The 19,891-nt window shown below is 44.1% G+C and overlaps 1 protein-coding gene and 1 long non-coding RNA gene across 8 annotated transcripts in view; one reads left to right on the forward strand and one right to left on the reverse strand.

The window, feature by feature from the left end:
• The window catches only part of RAB3B (RAB3B, member RAS oncogene family), an 82,393-nt gene extending 63,240 nt beyond the window's left edge, over positions 1-19,153 (forward strand). For 4 of the 6 annotated variants that reach the window (XM_077844945.1, XM_077844942.1, XM_077844940.1 and 1 more), the window contains one exon: positions 8,752-19,153. In XM_077844945.1, the coding sequence (XP_077701071.1) occupies positions 8,752-8,939 (188 nt within the window). In that variant the 3' untranslated portion in view covers positions 8,940-19,153. The remainder of the gene's footprint in view (positions 1-8,751) is intronic. The other 2 variants (XR_013350325.1, XM_077844941.1) reach the window with 2 other exon arrangements.
• Positions 1-19,891, reverse strand: part of LOC144281959 (uncharacterized) — a 61,154-nt gene that overhangs the window by 10,902 nt on the left and 30,361 nt on the right. The window contains exon 3 of one of the 2 annotated variants that reach the window (XR_013350340.1): positions 15,160-15,753. The exons of the other annotated variant lie outside the window; for it this stretch is intronic. This is a non-coding gene — a long non-coding RNA (uncharacterized LOC144281959). Of the gene's footprint in view, positions 1-15,159; positions 15,754-19,891 lie in introns of those variants that run through there. 2 annotated transcript variants of the gene reach the window in all.

Here is a 19,891-nt window from a genome sequence, read left to right on the forward strand (position 1 = left end):
GGAGGCGGGTATTATAACCTATAGTGCCACCACAACTCTTTAAAATAATGATTCCCCAAAAGAAGGAATGGTGGGCAGATAAAAGTAACATAAGTTACAAGTGCTATGAAGAAAGTGAGAAAGAAAAATCTAATTTTAGACTGGAGAATCAAGATCTTCTGAGAAAGTAACACTGAAGCTGAGAACTACAAGATTAGAAAAAGTTAGCCAGGCAAAGAGTGAGTGTGAGTGTGTGTGGGGGTGTGTGTGGGGGGAGGGGAGGCAGAGGGCCATATTCCAGATCAAGAATAGTCCTAATGTGGGGTAGAGCTTGAAGCACTCATGATATTGAAAGAAGGCCATGCCACAGGGGCTAGACAATCAAGGGGAGAGCGGTGTGAGGTGAGAGTGGAGAGATAGGCAGGGATCGGGTCATGAAAGATCTTGTGGGCCATTTAAGAATTTTGCAAGGATGTGATCAGTGAAGAGTGAGGATGCTCAGCCTTCCTCATCCCCATATCAGTCCTACCCTGCTATGCCAGCAGTTAAGTTTCAGTGGTCTGCTTGCTACCATAGTAGTGCCCCTCTTCTGCTTCATGGGATTCCTCTTCAGGACTCCCTTTCCTTTAGCTTTTCTTAGCTCACTAGGCTAAGACTAGTGATATGGCCAGCAGCCAGCTTTTGTTAAAGCTATGAGTAGCAGCAGGCCATCAATATCCTCAAGGTTCTTGGGACATGGGTGAGACTATGGAATCACTGAGGCAAGTGGATCTTTGGGAGTGTGGGAGAGTTTCAGATCCTGTACCAAGAGGCACAGCATTTTAGGGCTTCTGCCCTCCTGTGCCCTTCAGGAAGGGGCTTTTTGTCCCTTCCCTAGATCTGAATGCAGATGGGTCTGGCCAAAGCCCGAAGGATAGTAAAAGAGAAACACACTTCTGCCTACAAGGGAAGGAGAGACTCATTTACAACGTGGTTTTGGAACACACACATACACTCATTCCAGCAAAGTAGAGTGGGAAAAGCAACAAGACCAGGAGTTAGGAGGCTGAGGGTTTTATCCTGTTCCTGCCACTAGTTTACTAGGTGACCTTGAGCATCTTGTTTCCTGTCTCTGGGTCTTAGTTTGCCCATCTGAAAACAGAGGATTTGGATTCATTGACAGGAAGGCCCATTTGGCTCTACCCCTCTTTGATTCCATGATTTCAATTCACATAGTTCCTGCTTATCACTCAGATTCCTTGTACACTGCCTTGCTTATTTTAGGTGCCTGTTAGATGTGGGTTTTTTTGGATTGGGGTGAACAATTGAAACCTGGGTCACTAAGTCCAGTTAGACAGAATCAGAAACCCAGTTGACATTGATAGTAACCAACTTTGGTGCAGTAACTAATTTACAAGGTGCTTTCACAACAATTTTTTGTGATCTTTACTCTTACTTCTGGCCTGGAAGTACCTTCATTATACTTCATTATACTAATGAAGACGTTGATTCTAGACGTGTATTTTCTTGCATATAATGAGCTGTGCCACACTTCTCTGTCTTTACTTTTTCATTGAAAGATAATGTAATTTTTCTAAGCCATACAGGTAACAGGTATTAGGCCCAACACTCAAACTCAGCCTTTGGACTAAAACTCCTAACGTTCCCAGTATATCATCACCCAGTGGTATTTTCCCAAAAGCTTGCCATATCTTCTCATCAAATTCCTACCCTCAGTCACAGTGTTTGTGAGATTTCTTCAGATTCTGTTGTGGTAACACATATAAGTTAGGAGCTTAGGTAATAAAGGTTTCTCACATATGCCAACTGCAGGTCAGTTGTGACTGTTCTGTGTGTCCTCTTACTCTGGGATCTAATCTGGGATGGCTAAACTAGACAAAGGCTCTTAAATTTTTTGTTGGGATTTGGAATGCCCACATCCATTGGCCAAAGCAAGTTACATGACCAAATCTAATGTCAGTGGATTGGGGATATATTCCTCCCACAATCAGGCACTGCAGGCTACTTGCCAGTGGGTGGGGACGCCAGATCCTCTACAGGGAGGGTAGGGAATAATCTGCCACTATCACCTAACACATGTGGGCCCTGGGGACACAGAGGTGAGTGGGTTCCCTGCCCTCAAGATGCTCCTGATGGGGCGCATGGGTGGTGCAGTCAGTTAAGCATCTGACTCTTGGTTTTGGCTCAGGTGGTGATCTCAGGGTCATGAGATACAGTCCTGCATCAGGCTCTGTGCTCAGTGCTGTGCTGAGTCTGCTTGAGATTCTCTCTCTCTCTGTCTCTCTCTCTCTCTGTGCCCCTCCTCCTTGCTATAAATAAATAAATAAATAAATAAATAAATAAATAAATAAATAATATTTTAAGAGTAAGATGCTCATTGACTAGGGGAACAAAATAGTGGATAATTTCAACATCCTCTGGGTAGATGGCTTTGTCAGTCCTTAGCCCGTATGCTATCATTCTTCACTCTTCTACTCTGTCTTCTGCAAGTACCCCCATCTCCTGCCCCATCCCAGGGAGTTAACATTTGCAGGCTGTGTTTCCCAGGCTCCTGAGATAGCAGCTTTTGTCTGGGTTTAGCCAAGGAGAGACACTGGCAGGTGATTAGAGATGGAGAAAGGGGAAACCTGTATATTCCCACTCCCCACTCCTTAAGTAGAGGCTGCTTCTCTTCTCTGGCTCCTGATCCCATGATTCTAGCTTCTTTTGGCCATTTATTACTAAGGCTAAAGAACCTAGCTTGTTTTGTTTCTTTGCTGTTGAGGATCTCTGGTTTCCTCACTATTCTATTGGCCTCTTTGTTCTTCTGTCACCTATATAACCAATTCCCTCTGGTTTAAATGTTAAGAATAGTTCCCATTTTCCTGTTGGAATCTGACTGAAACAACTGTGTAAGGCGCCTTGGGAGTACAGGGAGAGGTACATTATATGTTCTGAGTGGTGGAGGTGGGGCAGGAAGAGAAAGGGAAGGTTCTTTGGAATCAGTGATTCCACAGGTCAATAATGAAGGTGATTAGGAATAGGAACTAGTTGGGACACCTGGGTGGCTCAGTGGTTGAGTGTTTGCTCAGGGCATGATCCTGGAGTCCTGGGATCGAGTCCCACATCGGGTCCCCTGCATGGAGGGAGCCTGCTTCTCCCTTTGCCTGTGTCTCTGCCTCTCTCTGTGTCTCTCAAGAATAAATAAATAAAATATTTTTTTTAAAAAGGAATAGGACCTAGAGAGTAATAGTGTAAACAATGGCACCAAATAAGAAAGTGTCAAGGGGTGCTTGGATGGTTCAGTTGGTTAAGTGGCCAACTCTTGGTTTCAACTCAGGTCATGATCTCTGGGTCCTGAGATTGAGGCCTGTCAAGTTCCCTGTTCAGTGGGGAGACTGCTTCAGGAATCTTTCTCTCCTTCTACTTCTCTCCCTGCTCTCTCTCTCTCTCTCTCTCAAATAATCTTTTAAAAAAAAAAAACAGAAAGAAAGAAAAAATAAAGTGTCAATGTCTCTATAACATGGTGTGAGCCAGGAAGATGGGGCTAGGGAAGTAGATAGAAGTCAAGCCATGCAGAACCTTGGGTGTTAAGTCAATGAGGCTGGGTATTCCATTATTAGACCTCTTTCAGTCCCACTTACATAAATCCAAGTCAAAATAGCTGGACAGAAGCATAGTTGAGCAAAACAGAAGAGAAAGTTGCTCTAAATGAGATGATTGAGAAATAAAGGGTGTTGGATGAATGGTTCGCATGAAACCCAAAGTTCTTGAAAATGAGAACAACTCTTGACAGAAAGGAACATGGTGAATCCCTTGCTAAATCCTCAGTGACCAGAGGGGCATGAGTTGAAGGTTGATACATGACAGGGTTGGGAGGTATCAGAGCGAGGTAGAAAAGGAATTTGAACATAAAAGTGGAGGAGAAGTGTTCTGGGGCAATGTCAGGATGAGGAGAAGTGAGTTCAGTTGACTGAGTTTTGAATAGAATTCTGATGTCAAATTCAGAAGCAGGCAGTGTGGACAAACTGTAGAATCTGTGGGTCTGGCAGCTGCCTTTGGACAGGATAGGTAAACATGATCATGGTGGGTGGTGTGGCTTATCTCAGATTCAGCTAAGAGGTGAACCCTATTAAAGAGCAGAAATATTGTTCTGAAGCCAATTAGAGGGAGGAAAGGATTGAGTCTGATTAATTGGTTGTCATCTTCCTGACCTCACCAGGTTCTCAACTCCTGAGAATCCTTACTAATGAACCTGAGGAAAAGGTTATCACCTGGGCCTGCTAATGTGGAGGCTTCCAGAAGTCTGACAGTAATTGGGTGGGTGTTCATTTGGGGCAGTTCTGCTAGGAAGAGAGGCCCATGAGCTGGCTAAGGCCAAGAGCTCCCATACCTTGGGTACCTGTGAGATGACAGTGGCAACATCTCCTTGGCATGACATGGAGAGTTCTCCAGGAGTCTCCACAAGGCTTACTCATCATGCCTTATCTCATCACTGAGCTTTCTGCTCTAATGATAACAAACTGCTACGATCATTCTGGCACATACCAAAGTCTTTTATCTGTGCTCATGCTGTTTCCCCTGCCTGGTATGCTACACATGCATGTGCTCACACATAAACTCACAATCACCTATCTTTATCTAGCTGATACCTGCTTAGGAATCACTTTCTCCAAGAAGCCTTCCCTGGCCCCCAGGACAGTTAGGTGCCTCCTCTTGTGCCCTGCTAATCCCCTCGCTTCCCACCACTCCAGCATTTATCACTGTACTATTGTCAGTGTGTCTGTTTCCCACACTAGACTAGGAGCCCCACCAGGGTAGGAACTACTGATTCACCTCAGTATCCTCATGCATGTTAAGGTGAGGTCTCATGACCCCCACTATCCCCATCCTCTCAAGTACACTGTCCATCCTCATCCCCACCTCCTTCATTCATTTGTTCATCAACCAACACTCAACAAATGCCTATTCCTCTGGCTAGTGCTGGGACCCAGATGAATGACACGATCTCTGCTCAGGGAGCTCCTTGTCAAATGTCCCTCTACCATGCTGGGTAATGTGCTATAGCAGAAGGAAGCACAGAGCAAAATGAAGAGGCTGTTATCTAAGCTGAGTCCTGAAGAATGAGACGTTAGGTGAAGAGTTATGCTCCATTCTAGTCTTAAAGCCTCCCCTCTCCACCAACTTCTGGAAGCCTCCTCCTGCTGTCTTCCCACTGCCATTCTCTCTCCACTGCATTCCTGCATAGCCTCTGGTTTGCTCTACCTGGGTTAGAAATGTTATAGTGTGTTCCGTCACTGTTCCAATTGAGAGTGAGACAAGGGGGCATAAGGGATAGAGCCCTGGCTTATGCCCATCTCTGGCTCTGGTTTTTCCTATCTGTAAATTACAAGTCATAACTCCTGCTTTGCCCCACCTGGCTCACAAGGTTGTTTTAAAATTGTATTTGTGAAAAAAAATAAAATAAAATTGTATTTGTGAACTGTTACAGACTATGCACACATGAGGGATTGAAACTCTGATTAGTGTGTCTTTTCCACAATTAGATTTGATCTCCCTTTGCCCCTGGTTCTCAACACAAGACCTGGCACAAAGCCAATGTTCAGTAAAGACCTATTTTATTGTTTGACCCTGGTGAGGAGGAAAAAGTTTTCCCTAACGGCCCTGAGTGTAAGGAAGCTGGGACTACAGTGGGCTAGGAATAGAAGGGAAAGGGAATTAACATGTATCCCACAGGCCAATTATTTCACTTACTTCTGTGCATTTAATTCTTATTACCACCCTATGAGGTAGGTAATAGTCACCCTATTCTAAAAATGAAGAAACAGAGGCTGAGAGAGGTTGGGCATCTTGCTTAAGGTCACACAGCCAGGCTATATGATTCCTGGGCATATTCTCACTGCCCACCTGTACAACATGACATGTCCACCCCTTGGTGCCAGTTCCTTAGAAGGGGCCCTTGGCCTTGATTTGTATCCTCATCTTCATCCAAACCAATAGTTAAAGCCTATTTACTTCTTTACCTATTTGTCCCTTTCCTAGGCAAGCAACACACTTCCTCCACCTCCCTAAACATTGTCATTTGTGATAAGCCAGCCTTTGGCTTGCTTATCAAATTGACCAGAGCGTCAATTTTTATGATGGTCATTAAGAAAAGCTACATGCTGGAGGGTCTCTGAAGCTGACTGGGTTTCTGTGGCCTGAAGATAATGAACGAGCAGCTGCCTCCTTTATCACATGTCCACAGTTAGGGCACACTTCTGCTGCTGTCCTTTCTTGGGTTAGGAAATGGGCCACAGAGAGGCTGTCAACCAGAGGAGCCTTGGGAAGAGCTGAGAGTGCTTTCAAGCTGAGATGGCGAGGGAGGAAGAACCTTGTTTGTACTTGGGGGCTTTAGCCCTCTCTGTGGACAGTGGGATAATAAAGAGGAGGGAGGGAGGAGGAGAGAGAGCCCCTCCTTTGTAGGAAAAGATGACAAGAGAAGGAGAACAGGATGAAGAGAAGGTGAGAGGAGCAAGATGAAGTATAGAGAAAAAGCAACTGTCATTCCAGCAGGCAACTTCGTACAGCAGATTATCCATCATCTCACTCAATTCTCCCACTGCTCTTAGCAGGAAGACACTATGGCTATCCCTATTTGACAGCCAAGGAGTCTGAGACTCAGAGAGACTAAGTGATTCAGAGACATAAAGTGACCTGCCCAGATTCAGACACTGTGATAGATAAAAGCAGAGAGGGCCAAAGATACTTGTAAAGAAGAGAAAGAGAAAGTTATAGTGAAGAAAGGAAAGAAAGAAGGAAGGGAGAGAGGAAAGGAAGGAACAAAAAAAGGAAGGAAGAAATGAAATTAAAAGGTAGAAAGAAAGGAAATTGAAAGGGAGAAAGAGAAGAAGTGGGAGACGGCGCTGAGTATGGACTTTGGAGCCAGCCAAGCCCAGATCTAAACTCAATTTCCATTAATACAGCCATGTGACCTGTGTGAGTTATGTAATTCCTTGAAGCCTTCGTTTTCTGATTTATAAACTGAACATGATTATATTTACCCACCGGCTGTGTGAGGATTAAGATAGTATTTCTAAAGCTCCTGGCCTAGTGTCTGACATTTAGTAGGTGCTCAATAAATATAAAGAATCCCAAGGAGAAAGTGTGAGGAACATAAGGAAAAAGAAGGAGTGGGGATCCCTGGGTGGTGCAGCGGTTTGGCGCCTGCCTTTGGCCCAGGGCGCGATCCTGGAGACCTGGGATCGAATCCCACGTCGGGCTCCTGGTGCATGGAGCCTGCCTGTGTCTCTGCCTGTCTCTCTCTCTCTCTGTGTGACTATCATAAATAAATAAAAATTAAAAAAAAAAAAAAAAGGAAAAAGAAGGAGTGACACCAAAAAAAGGGAAGAGAAAAGCTTTTGAGGAGAAAAAAAAAAGATGGACCTGGAAGGAAAAGAAAAGAGAAAGGAAGATGGACAAAAGAGGAGGGAGGAGGCTGGGGCAGGGACCTATAGGGAAGGACTGCCAGCAGCCTGGCCAAAATTCCACAGTTAGAAAGCAGCCACTTGGTCTGAATCGGGAGACCTTTCTTAGGTCTCCCAGGACAACCACGTTCTGTTCGTTGTCACAGCAAGTGTCCTTAAGGATCTCAAGGTACAAAACAGACAAGACTATCTCAGGCCTCAGGTGCAGTCCTCCGCGTGCCTTCTGCTGAGTTCGTGTGGGGAGGGGAGCCACGGGGGAACTCCGGGGGAATCCAGGAGGAAGAACCTCGTGGAGTGGAGATAAGCCAGTGTGTCCAGGGCGGAAAGGGCGAGTGAAGCTGCTTGCCCGCTGTGGATCTTGGGCCTCCCAGACCTTAGACTAGAGCTGGCCAGGCTGAGGCGAGGGGAAGGCACGGCAAAGAGGAGGGAGATCCCGTCAGAAAGGCCAACGCCTGGACTTCTCAGACTGGCTTCTCTATGCATCTGGAGCAAGTCGGCTTATTTCTTTAAGCCACAGCGTCTGCAGGAGTGAAATGGAGAGGGTCTGCCCAGACATTTGTTCTCCCAGGGGTGACACGAGGAGCAGATGAAATAATGGACGTGATCAAGGCTGTGGAAAACTGTGAGGTGCTGTATACACATTTGGAAGAATTCACTCTTGCAGGAAACATATAATGACCCCACTCTGCGTCAGGCACAGCGCTGTATACCTGCGTTATCTCGTTTAATGAGGAAGGTAAACTAGGACATTGATTCATAAAGAGAATTAGGTGACTCGTTGGGGTAACGTAGCCGCCGCCGAAGGTAGGGCCGGGATCCGACTACAGCCGGTGCAGTAATCCCTGCCCTGCGCCTTCGTTGCCCCCTCTCTCTCTCTCTCTCTTTCTTCCTTCTTTCTTTCTTTCTTTCTTTCTTTCTTTCTTTCTTTCTTTCTTTCTTCTTTCTTTCTTTCTTTCTTTCTTTTCTTTCTTTCTTTCTTTCTTATTTTATTTTAATTTTTAGGTTTTATTAATTTAAAAGAGAGAGAGAGAGCATGAACGGGGAGAAGGGGAGAGGGAGAGGGAGAAGCAGACCCCCTGCTGAGCAGGGAGCCTGACAGGGGGCTTGGTCCCAGCCCCCTGGACCCTGACCTGAGCTGAAGGCAGACACTCACCTGGCTGAGCCGCCCAGGTGCCCCTATAGCATCTCTTTAAAGCAGACTCCTCTGCCATGGAATTAGGTCTCCTTGCTTCACTCTTGCACTGGCTGTATTAATCTAGAGTATTCTGGCCAGAGGGCATAAAAAGGAAGGGAAAAATCCTTACCGTTATCTCTCTTCTCTCCTTAGGGTTTGACTTCTTTGAAGCCAGCGCCAAGGAGAACATCAGCGTGAGGCAGGCCTTCGAGCGCCTGGTAGATGCCATTTGTGACAAAATGTCTGATTCGCTGGACACAGACCCCTCCACGTTGGGCACCTCCAAGAACACCCGTCTCTCAGACACCCCACCACTGCTGCAGCAGAACTGCTCATGTTAGGCAAGGCCCACCTTCCCGATCTCCCCTTCTTGTGGCCCCATAGCCCCCCTGCTTCGCCTGTTATGCTCCGTCCACCCCGAGCCCCAATCAAGCTGAGTTGCTGCTGTTCTTGCCTGCAGCAGAGCGGAAGTCTCCCCCTTGAGGTCTCTGCGGGTGGCCCCCCTTACAGATACCCAGCTCTAGACTGACCACCAGGTCACACGTGGGTAGAGATCCACTTTACAGAAGAAGACTCCATTTTTACAGAGGGGATTCATTTCAGGGACTAGGAAAGGGAGTTTCTTTTCTGCCTTTAAAATAAGATTTCCTCCATTTACCAAAATTTGACAAAAGACACTTTTCAGGGCTTGGCCACCTGGGAAAGTAAGTCCTACTGGTACAGCTAATCCTATTAAGAAAACGTCCTCATAACACAACATAGTTGCTTCATATCAGCCTCCCTGTGGGGCTTCCTCTCACTGCAAGCCAAGCTTTGACTCTCAAAGCCTTCTGCCCATTACTGCGGCTGCCCACAGGGCCTGGGCAGTTGCTGTGGTGACAGGCCAGAGCTAATCTCCAGAGAGCTCAGACTCTCTAATGATGCTGAAGGAGCAAAGGCTGAGTCAGAAATACACTTAAAAGAAAAGATCATTCCTTGCAAAATGTCAAAGGTTCCTGCTATATAAAAGAGCAAGAGAGTAAGCTCAAGAAAGACGAAGAGAAAGGAAAGAGAAACACAGGCAAGATAAAGGAACAGGTCATGACTTTCTGATTTTGCTGCTTTCCAGCTGGTTTTAACTGTGAAAATTCCATGAAATTAGCCTTTGTTTTTGAGACTCCCAGAATTGGAAACATTTAGAGTTGCCTAGTCTGACTAGTCCATTTCCATCTTCACATCTCCGATAAGTGGCTGCCAGGGCTCACAACCAAATCTCTTTCTTCTTTTTCTTCTTCTAAGATTTTATTTATTTATTTATTTATTTATTTATTTATTTATTTATTTAGAGAAAGAGTGAGCGGTGGCAGGGTGGGGGGTGGGGAGACAGAGAGAGAGAGAGAGAGAGAGAGAGAGAGTGTCTCCAGCAGACTTCCTGCTAAGCATGGAGCCCAACTTGGGGCTCTATCCACGACGCTGAGATGCTTAATGGACTGAACCAACCCAGGCGCCCCCCAGATATCTTTCTTCTAAAACATACCTTCTAGGCAAGGATGGGAGCTTATTGTCTACACCACCTTTGGGCTGCTCGCAATATCAGAAAGTTTTCCTTGCTTTAAGCTGAAATCTCTCCCTTGGAAATTCTTCTTCCTCTTCTCACCCCATTTGTCCCAGCTCTGCTGCCAGAGACCTCACAGTCTATGTTCCCTCTGACCCTTGAGACCCTTGGCTGATTTGAGAACAGAAATCATGACCTCCACCCTTTCTCTGAGTTAAGTAGCTCTGCCATTCTTGATAGTATCTTCCCCTCATCTTGCCCTTTCTTCCAACCCATCTTTCAGTTACTCCTGAGTAGTCCAACTGGGAAGGTGATTCAAAGCAGAATAAATCTAAGAGGGCATGACCCTAACAAAATTAGGGGAACTGAACTCAGAGGTCTCAATCTCAAACTCATTCTCCTGGGAGTGAAATCTTAGCTTCTACTGAGGAGTGGATGTGAAGCCACTCCTAGTGAAAACTGCTTAATTAAACACCTGAAGGAGAAAACAAACCAAAATCACAACCAGGAAAAACCCTCTGACACCAGAAACAAACTGAATGGATTCTAGCTTCTTAAGACCTGGCATATGTTTGGTTTTTAGCTGAAATAATGACATGGAACTAGCAATGATTCCTGAAAATCTTTCCTCCCAGGCTTGGCCCAAATCTCCAGTTCCCACTGCACTAACACACCACCTTAGAAGTTTTGGTGGGGGAGAGGGGAGTCTCCTCCAAGTTTCTTGTCCATTTCAAATGCAGCTCATTTTCCTAGGAAAGTGCATTAACTGGCATAGGTCCACTGACAACATAAAAGGACCCTCCAGAGTCAGCTCCATGGAGGTGTTGCTTTCTTCAATGCCATGCTAAAGACTTGAAATCAGGAGTCCTGGACTCTGCCCTTAAATCAAGCATGACTCTGGACCAGTCTTGATTTCCTGCCTATAAGATGAGGGGGTTATTTGGGTAATCTTTAAGGTCCCTTCTAGTCCTAATAACTCTGTGACTCTTTATCATTTCAGTTGATCTGAAAAATAAACCTAAGAGATGAAGATTATCACCCCAATGTTGTTGTAGCTAACACCAGTGCCATGCGCACTCTGTACTTAGCATTGTTCCAAGCACTTTACATGTATTAACTTATTTATCTTTTCATCAACTTTGTGAAGGAGGCACTACAATCAACCTCATTTAAAGATGAGGAAGATAAGGTAAAAAAAAGATTCTCTAGCTTGCCTAACCCCACATAATGAGTAAATAGTAGAACTGGGGTTCAAACTCAGGCAGTAGGCTCCAAGGTCTGTGCTCTCCACCACATTACTCTTTACTACATTTTTAATAGATTAAACTGTGACCCAAAAAGGTTAAGAGACATGGTACAGCTAGCGAGTATTAGACTCATATTAGGACTCGATCCCAAGGCCATCAGGTTCTAAGTCCACTGGAGAAAAGACTTATGTTTCTTCTCTGTTAGCAAATCTCTCAACGATTCAGACTAATCCAAAGTGATGGATGTCTAATGCTTCTGGAGTCAGTCTCTGAGGCAACCAGGTTCCAAGAGCCTGAGCAAAAATTGTCCAGTGTTTCTCAGGCCCAAATCGCAGTATCTGCCTTTGTCAGGCAAATCTTATGTAGCTGTCAAGCAGGACTTTAAGCAGCCTCCCTACTTCAGCAATGGGACATTTTGCAGGAGTGACTTGGCTAACTTCTTTGACCACAGAAGAATGTGACCTCTTTATAGGCAGTGGCTCTAGGTGTGCTTTTTTACACTGTCAAATCAATACAGGTCAGGCATAATTACTGTTTTTCTGGGCAGTAACACCCATCCGCCCTAGTACTAGGATTTCAGACTGAGCTCCTCGTGACCCTTGGATATTTTAGTACATATATCCATTAATCTTTTCTTTCATATTGGATATCTAGGCAAGGATTGAAATTTTTACTTAAAATTATTAAATTCTTTAAAATCAGGAGCCAGTTTAAGAGAGCAATTTTCTTCACAACAGACAGAATCAAGAGTTAAATGTAATAGTGGCAAACTCTTCTACTGGGCAACAAACAGAGCTGCTGGCTAGAGGGCAGCTCCCCAGCCCTGCTCTGTGACCTTGTTTCTGCAGCGTGGAAGGCAGGAGCTTCCAGCTGATTACAGTGCAATGTTCCTCAATCACGATAATAGTGCAATTAGCTACCAAGGTTCAAGCTGCGTGGTATGTTAGAGGCAACTCGTCCTGGTTTTCATCTTGCTTAACAATCCAAATAAAAGATTTAAGGGATCTCTGGGTGGCGCAGTGGTTTGGCACCTGCCTTTGGCCCAGGGCACGATCCTGGAGACCCGGGATCGAATCCCACGTCAGGCTCCCGGTGCATGGAGCCTGCTTCTCCCTCTGCCTGTGTCTCTGCCCCCCTCTCTCTCTCTCTCTCTCTCTCTGTGTGTGTGACTATCATAAATTTAAAAAAAAAAAAAGATTTAAAAACAAAAACTCTTGACCTCAAAAGAGGCAAAAGTAGGCCAAAAGTGCAATACAGTATTATAGCTATTCACAGAATGTTTTAAATGCATATGTATCTGTATATACAGAGTGATTTATGACTTATTATCGTCTCCTCAGTCTGTAGCATTAATTAACAGCTAGGAGCAGCAATGGGGTTGGATGCACTGAATGGCCACAGACTTGTCAAATATAAGCTCTAAGGGAGCTTAGAGAAAATCTTGTCCCGGATCCTCATTTTACAAAGAGGAGAGTTGAGGTCCATGGAAGAAAAGGGAATTTCCTAAGGTCTACTCTGAGAGTATGTCAGTGATGGAGTCAGGACCCGGTCTTGGATCACCTCCAGGTAGAAATTTATCTGTTTTGTATCTACTGTGACCTGGTTCTGTTAAACACTAGATACATATATATGAAAACAAATGATCCCTGCCTGCAAGGTACCTATAGTCTCATGGGGGTGCTGTTTCTAAAATATCCCAATTTGGCAGTCAAGGAAACATAGCCTTGGAAAAGTTAACGTGTTCAAGTCACTTAGTAATATCATTTGAATTCACTTCTGAATCATGCTCATTCAATTTCTCTCTTCAGATTGTCTCTCAGATGAAGAGTATATGGAGCAGTGGTAGTGAGAGTCCTTTGGTCTCAATTACTTTGTGACCACAGCCTTGTAATCTCCACAGAATGATATGAATATCTCCCAGACCTGACTTTCAAGTTCACATCACCTGCTCCTGCTCCAGGGCTCTTTGCTTGGGTGTCAAGATTCCTTGAGTGTCTTGAGGAATGTTTATTTGAGTTTGTTTGCCAATAGTTTGGGGTAAGGAGAAGGAATTATAGTAACCAGTGTCCTGGGATCTCACTGATTTCAGATTCTGCATCTCTACGAAGTTACCCCTGATTACCTGTCTCAGTTGGAGGATCAGCCTATGCCTGGGATTGCACCCGAGACAGGCCCCTGAGATATGAATACTGTTAAGCGATGTTTTTTAAGGTCTTTATCCCTTATATGAAGATTTATTCATTTGTATTTACTCATTTAATAAGTGAACTAGTATGTGTAAGTGTCTAATATGTCAGGATACAATCAATGGCACATTAAACACAAGCCTTTCCTTCATGAGGCTTGTAGTCTAGTAGCTTGTGGTGTAGTCTAGACATTGTAAAATACCCAAATACAGTTAAAAAGTGCTCTGAAGTAAAGGTACATCATTCTGTGAGAACACAACTGGGAAAACTAAATCATATTTGTGGAGCTGTTTCAAGAGTCCTAGGAAGACTCCACTGCCCCCAAATACTTCTGCTATCCACTGGCCATTGCTTTATATTCCTCAAGCTTTCGTTTTTTAGTTCAAACCTTTGATGACTAATCAAACACAGATCCTCCAAAAAGAGTAAGAGTGACAGAACATTTGTACCTGTGAAATATCTTTAGACTGCCTGGTTCAGAGTTAATTACTGTCTTCCAAGGGACATAACAAATGACCACAAAACTTAGTGACTTGAAAAAACAAACATTTATTATTTCTCATAAATCGGTGGGTTAGCTGAGTGATTCTTCTGGCTCAGGCTGGGAGGTCTAGAGTGACTTCATTCACATGCCTGGAGTCCCAGCTGAAATGACTAGGGTGCTTGAGGTGCCCCTCTATGTGTTTCCATCTTCCAGAAGGCTGCCCAGCCTCGTTCACATGGTGTTAGAAGTTTTTCCAGCAGCAAGAGGGCAAGCTCCAAAGAAGATACTTCTCAAGCCTCTGTATCATGTTTGCCAGTGTCCCACTGACTAATGCAAGTCACATACAAGGGGTGGAAAAATAGATGCTGTCCCTTGATGGAAGAGTTGTAAAGTATTGTGGCCATTTTTTCAACCCACCAAAGGAAGCAATGATAAGTTATCTGAAACCAAGTCTGATAAATTTCCCTGGGTCTTAAAATCTATTATCCCCAAAGAGAAACATCAAAATAGTTTACATCAGGGCAGTCACACCATTTGTTTAGTTGTCCAAAGAATGAAAGAAACTCCTCTATAGAGTTTTGATGCATATTTCACCATTCATTTCTTAGCTACTCCCTGAGGGATGAATCTGGAATCTCATTCTATGGAATTAACTATAATAATGGTTGTGATTCCCACCTGAGATTCCTGGTGGGAAGCCCAGCAGAAGGATTCAGTGTATGCAGAAAAGATGACTCAAAGAATAGTTGAGGGGCACCTGGCTGGCTTAGTCAGTAAAGCATGTGACTCTTGATTTTGGAGTTGTAAGTTTGAGCCCCACGTTGGATGTAGAGATTACTTAAAAATAAAATCTAAAAAACAAAACAAAAAAACACTTGGGCCCTCTGCTCCCAACCTAATCTAGTCCTGTGGCTTTAGATGCCAAGTCTTTGGTAGTGACATGTATACACAGGGCCCAGTAGATATTTCCATGTCTCAAATTTAACATCTCCACCTTGGGACTCTTAATTCTGCCCCAAATTTATTTCAACCCCAGTCTTCACAGAAACCTCGATATTATTCTTAATTCCTTCTTTTTCTTTTCTTTTTTTTTCTTTCTTTCTTTCTTTCTCTTTCTTTCTTTCTTTCTTTCTTTTCTTTCTTCTTTCTTCTTTCTTTCTTTCTTTTTTTTTTTTTCTGTCCACATCCAGCAACAAGTCCTGTGACTCTACTTTTAAAACGTATTTCAAGTCCACCCACTTTTCTCCATTGCCATTGCCATGATCTTGGTTCAAGCCACTTGTTTCTCTTCTGGAGAGCTACCATAGAGTTCCTAACCAGTTTCCCTAGTGCACACTTGCTCTTTTACAGTCCATCCTCCACACAACACAAATATTTTAAAAATATAAATAAATGAACAATTCAGTAACACTGGGGTTTACTTTAATACCACACATGAAAAGAATCCAGAGACTTCAATTATTATTAATAAAAGTTATTTCATCAATTCTCTTTCTAGCCCTGAATCTGCCCCTAACTTACTATAGGACTCCTGGTAAATAATTTCTTGTAATAGCCAGCTATCACTTTTCCCCAGAATTTCTTCTGGAAATAGTAATCTTTTCTTTTGTAGTACTGCTATACCTTCATCCAAACCAGGTGATTCTAGTGAAGACTGTCAATAAAGTGAGTATGTGACCAACCAAGGCCAATCAGAATTCTTCCCTAGGATTTAAAAAGAAAAAATTGGAGCTATTTTCTTCCCTTCTAAGTGGCAGATATTGTGAGGATGCATGCTCTAAAACTGTGATGACCTATCCTCAAACAATGTGTAGAATGCTGATCTATGAGGGGAAAACAAGGCTATCATGCAGACAGAGGCATAAGATGAGAAAGTGTGTTCTGTGGCTTTCTCAGCTGTGATTCCAGCGTCTTGAGGAAGATGTGGAATCACATCTTCCTTTGATTTATTACAAACCTCAGTATATGTTTTCAGTAAAGCCCTCATTTAGTCTTGCTCATTGGAGTTAAGTTCTTAACAATAACCAAAAATATATTGTCCCCTCTTTGGTTTTCAGTTTTCTCCTTTATACATCCTCCCAGCTCCAAAGTGCAGTAATTCTAATTTCTAAACACTGAGTCTTTCAGAAAAATTCCACTTCTGTGGACTTTCTGATGAAGGCATTGTATAATCTGGAACACACCCCACTCTTCACCATTTTCTCTTCATGTACCTGAATAAAGGAGGAAAAGAGATTTCTCAAGGTGAAAAGTAGTTCTCCACAAACACTGATGACCGCACAGACAAAGGTTCCTACGGTTAGGTTACTGGTCCACACAGAGACTAGCTTCCCAGGGATTCAAACACTAGACAAAACAGCTAACATCACTGCTGCTCTTTCTCCACATCTGTTCTATGTCTAGCAACTTGGTGACACCCACCATCTTGATAATACAATTGACTAGACTGAGTTGTGTGACATCTGTTTTGTCAGCTTCTCTTCTATAATTTTGAAGTGGCCAAACAGCAAATACCTAAACAGGAAGTCTATGGGGGACTTGAATAGAGTTTCCTTTGCTTGCTACAAAATCATGTCATAGAAATACTAACGTCTGGCACAGTAAATCAGCAAGTCCCTGAGGGGTGTGACTAGGATTCCCAGCACCCTTCAGATTCTGACTCATTTCTTCCTGAGTTTTACCAATGGACTGGGATAAAGCTAATAGGCTGTGTGACCCTGATTAAGTCACTCCCTGTTTCTGGGCTTCATGAGTTTAGACTAGATAATTTCTGTAGGCCCTCTTGGAGCTGATACTCTGTGATTTTAGGCCCATTTTCTGTCAGAGCTGCAAGTGGCAAACAGGATTTTGGCAGGAATCCTTTCATTGTGAAAGCCTTCTTTCTTCTTGGGTAGGATGAAAATAGCCAAGGCTGTGTGGATTCCCTGCCCTCATCAATCAGCCAGGCTTGTGGCCTTGGTTTCTGAGGCTCCCAGAAAGCACATTAGCAATTAAGTGCTTCTGGGTGGTCCTCGTCTGCCTGTAGTTGGCCAGAGGTTCCTAAAGGTTAACAACAAGAATCTCTGATGAGGCTTGTTGAGAATAGCACACAGACATATGCAAGTGAGAAGCAACACTAGGCAGCCATGTTTAAGGGCCAGAAATGCATTCCAATTCAAGGGGAAATGAATTTATCTAGCACCAGACATGCATCAGGCTGAGCTGGGTAAGATCTTTTTGAGGGTAATTTCTGTCATTCATCTGGGAGGCTGGAAACTAAAGGGCTGAGAGATTTGTGCTGAGCTGTCTTCTAGTCCCTCCAAACATCAAGTTATAGGATGAAGACTGAGAAAGCAGTGTGGTAGAGTGGTTAACAGCATAAGGTTTATAGTCCAAGAGATCTGGGTTCAGTCCTTAGATCTTCATCACAAAACAGTTGTGTGACTTTGAGAAAGTTACTCATGATACCTCAATTACTTCCTATATAAATGGAATAATATCTGCCTCCAGAGGTTGTTGAGAGGATTAAATGTGGGGATGAGTGTAAAGCCCTTAGTGCAGAGCCTGGCATTCATAGTAGGTGCTGAACATGTGTTGACTATTGTACTACACAAGGTCTCAATTAGGCAAAGTGTCCTGGAGCCTTTGTCAAAAGATGCTCCACCAACAGGTACCTGGCTGGCTCAGTTGGTGAAATTGATCTTGGGTCATGAGTTTGAGCCCCACACTGGGGGTAACATTTACTACAAAACAAAACAAAACAAAACAAAACCCCAGTGCTCAGAAAACCAGGGTTCTAAAAGACTTGGGTTTAAGTCCTACAACGTACTAGCTGTGTAACAGGACACATCTTTTCATCTATAAAATGAGATTAATAATCTTGCCTACTTTACAAAATAGTTGTGAGAATCAAAAGAAACTATGAAATGTTGTGGACGTATAAAATGGAGACAGCATGAGGGGCTGGGAGTAGGCAGTGTTCATTCCAGAATGAAAGCACACCCTCCAGAGTCATTCCAAGGGTCACTTCCACCTCTACCAGCTTTCCCCTCTTACCCTACATTTTGGTCCCAGGAACCTAACCTCACAGAGAAATGTCAGGCCGACATGCTGTGGATGGGGTTGGGGCTCAGGAGAGGCAGGCAGTAGAGTCCATTTGTACAGTGACTAGTATATTATAACAAAAATCATCAATTGTGTGTTTGGCACTTTGCAGTTCCCAAAGTACTTTCTCAGTGAAGCTTCATGGTTTTTGACATAACCCTGTGATGTGGGTTTATCATTCCCAGTACTCAGATAAGGAAAACTGAGGCCTGCACCTGAAGCAACCTACTCAAGACTACAAAATGAAGGCAGCAAGTGGTTGGTTGGTCTTAGAACAAGAGAGTCTGCCCAAGGAGTGAGAGGTCCTGATCCTGAGCCCTGCCCATTTGAGGAGATTGGGGGTAGCTGAAGAGAAAACCTAAACATCAGTTGTGCCTACATCTGGCTTCCTCTCTGCTTGTGGGAGAGAAGAAAGGAGAGGCACACACACACCCACACCCTTAATACAGTTAAACCTTAGAACAGAAGTTTCCTCATATCATGGCCCAGAGGCTGATGGTCTCGGCAGTCACACAGAGAAATGTCACCTTACTCAATTTGCACACCACTTTCAACTCCTCCAGTTGCTCTTTCTAATTTATTCAACCAGGGACTGGGCTGGTCTCATGCCAGCCTAGGCTGAACAGAAGTCCTCAGGAGGAGCAATTAGCAAATTTGGAGTTCTCCCTCTAGAGGACTGAGCAGAAAAGGGAATAATAACGCTCCTATCTCTCCCCATAAGGTTCTAGCTAAGCAGATGTTTTCATGCTTTTTTATTCTCCCTATATTCTGTGTCCTGACAGCTATTCGAAGTGATATATGAAATGTTATGTGGTATTGTGAGCTTGTACAAATGCAAAGATATACATACACACACGTTTGCACAGTAACAAGAGGGAAGATCCCATTTGCAAATATCTGTGGTGTCTCCCTCTTCTGTGTTGATATGTTTTATTGATTCAGACTGGCTTAGCTTCATGTATCTCCTATCCTTATTGTAATGGCAACGATGGCATGTGCATTAAAGTTCATCTGAACTGTACCTCATGTATGGAGAGACTCTTCCCTGGGTATGTGCTAACAACTTTGGGGGTAGACTTCTGAGATCTTAGGAAGGAACTGCAATGAAAGCCACAATACAAGAACGCCACAATACAAGGCAGTATTCAAGTTCATGATGGGCAAAGCAAGTTCATGACTGACTCAAGATAGGGGGAAATCGGGATGAGTATAACTCTCGGAAAGGCTTCAAGGAGGAGGAAGGACTGGCACTGCCAGAGGCCAGGGACAGCCAATCAACTTGTACTTCTGGAGACCCTGTGTCTTGGGGAGCACAGTGTACCCCAACAGAGGGCTAGGCTATACTGCTGGACAGCATGTGGAAGCCAGGCTGCTGAGCTGGAGAGACAGCGATGAGCCCACAAGAGAATGAAACAAAATGGAGACACAATTGATGGCTCTGGAAAGTAGCAGAACCCATTCCCCACCTGCCAATGCCCCCAAACTATAACAAGTCTAAGAAGGCAGCAAATTCAGTCTAGTTCTTCGCCCATTCCCACTACAGTGTGGTAGGGAGCCCTTCCCCTTCTTCAGCCTGCTTAACTCCTTCTCGTCCATCAGGACTCAGGCATGGAGACCCTGGTGGGCCAGAGAGGATGAAGGGCTGTGGAAATGCAGAGCAGGGGTGACAGAAGTGTCAGATTCTGTATCAGTCAAGATTCCTTTGATTTTAAGTGACCTGTCCCCACTTCTTTAAAATTTAAATTCAATTGGCCACCAT

The sequence above is a fragment of the Canis aureus genome, chromosome 13 (assembly GCF_053574225.1).
Source record: "Canis aureus isolate CA01 chromosome 13, VMU_Caureus_v.1.0, whole genome shotgun sequence".
Classification (NCBI taxonomy): Eukaryota; Metazoa; Chordata; class Mammalia; order Carnivora; family Canidae; genus Canis; species Canis aureus.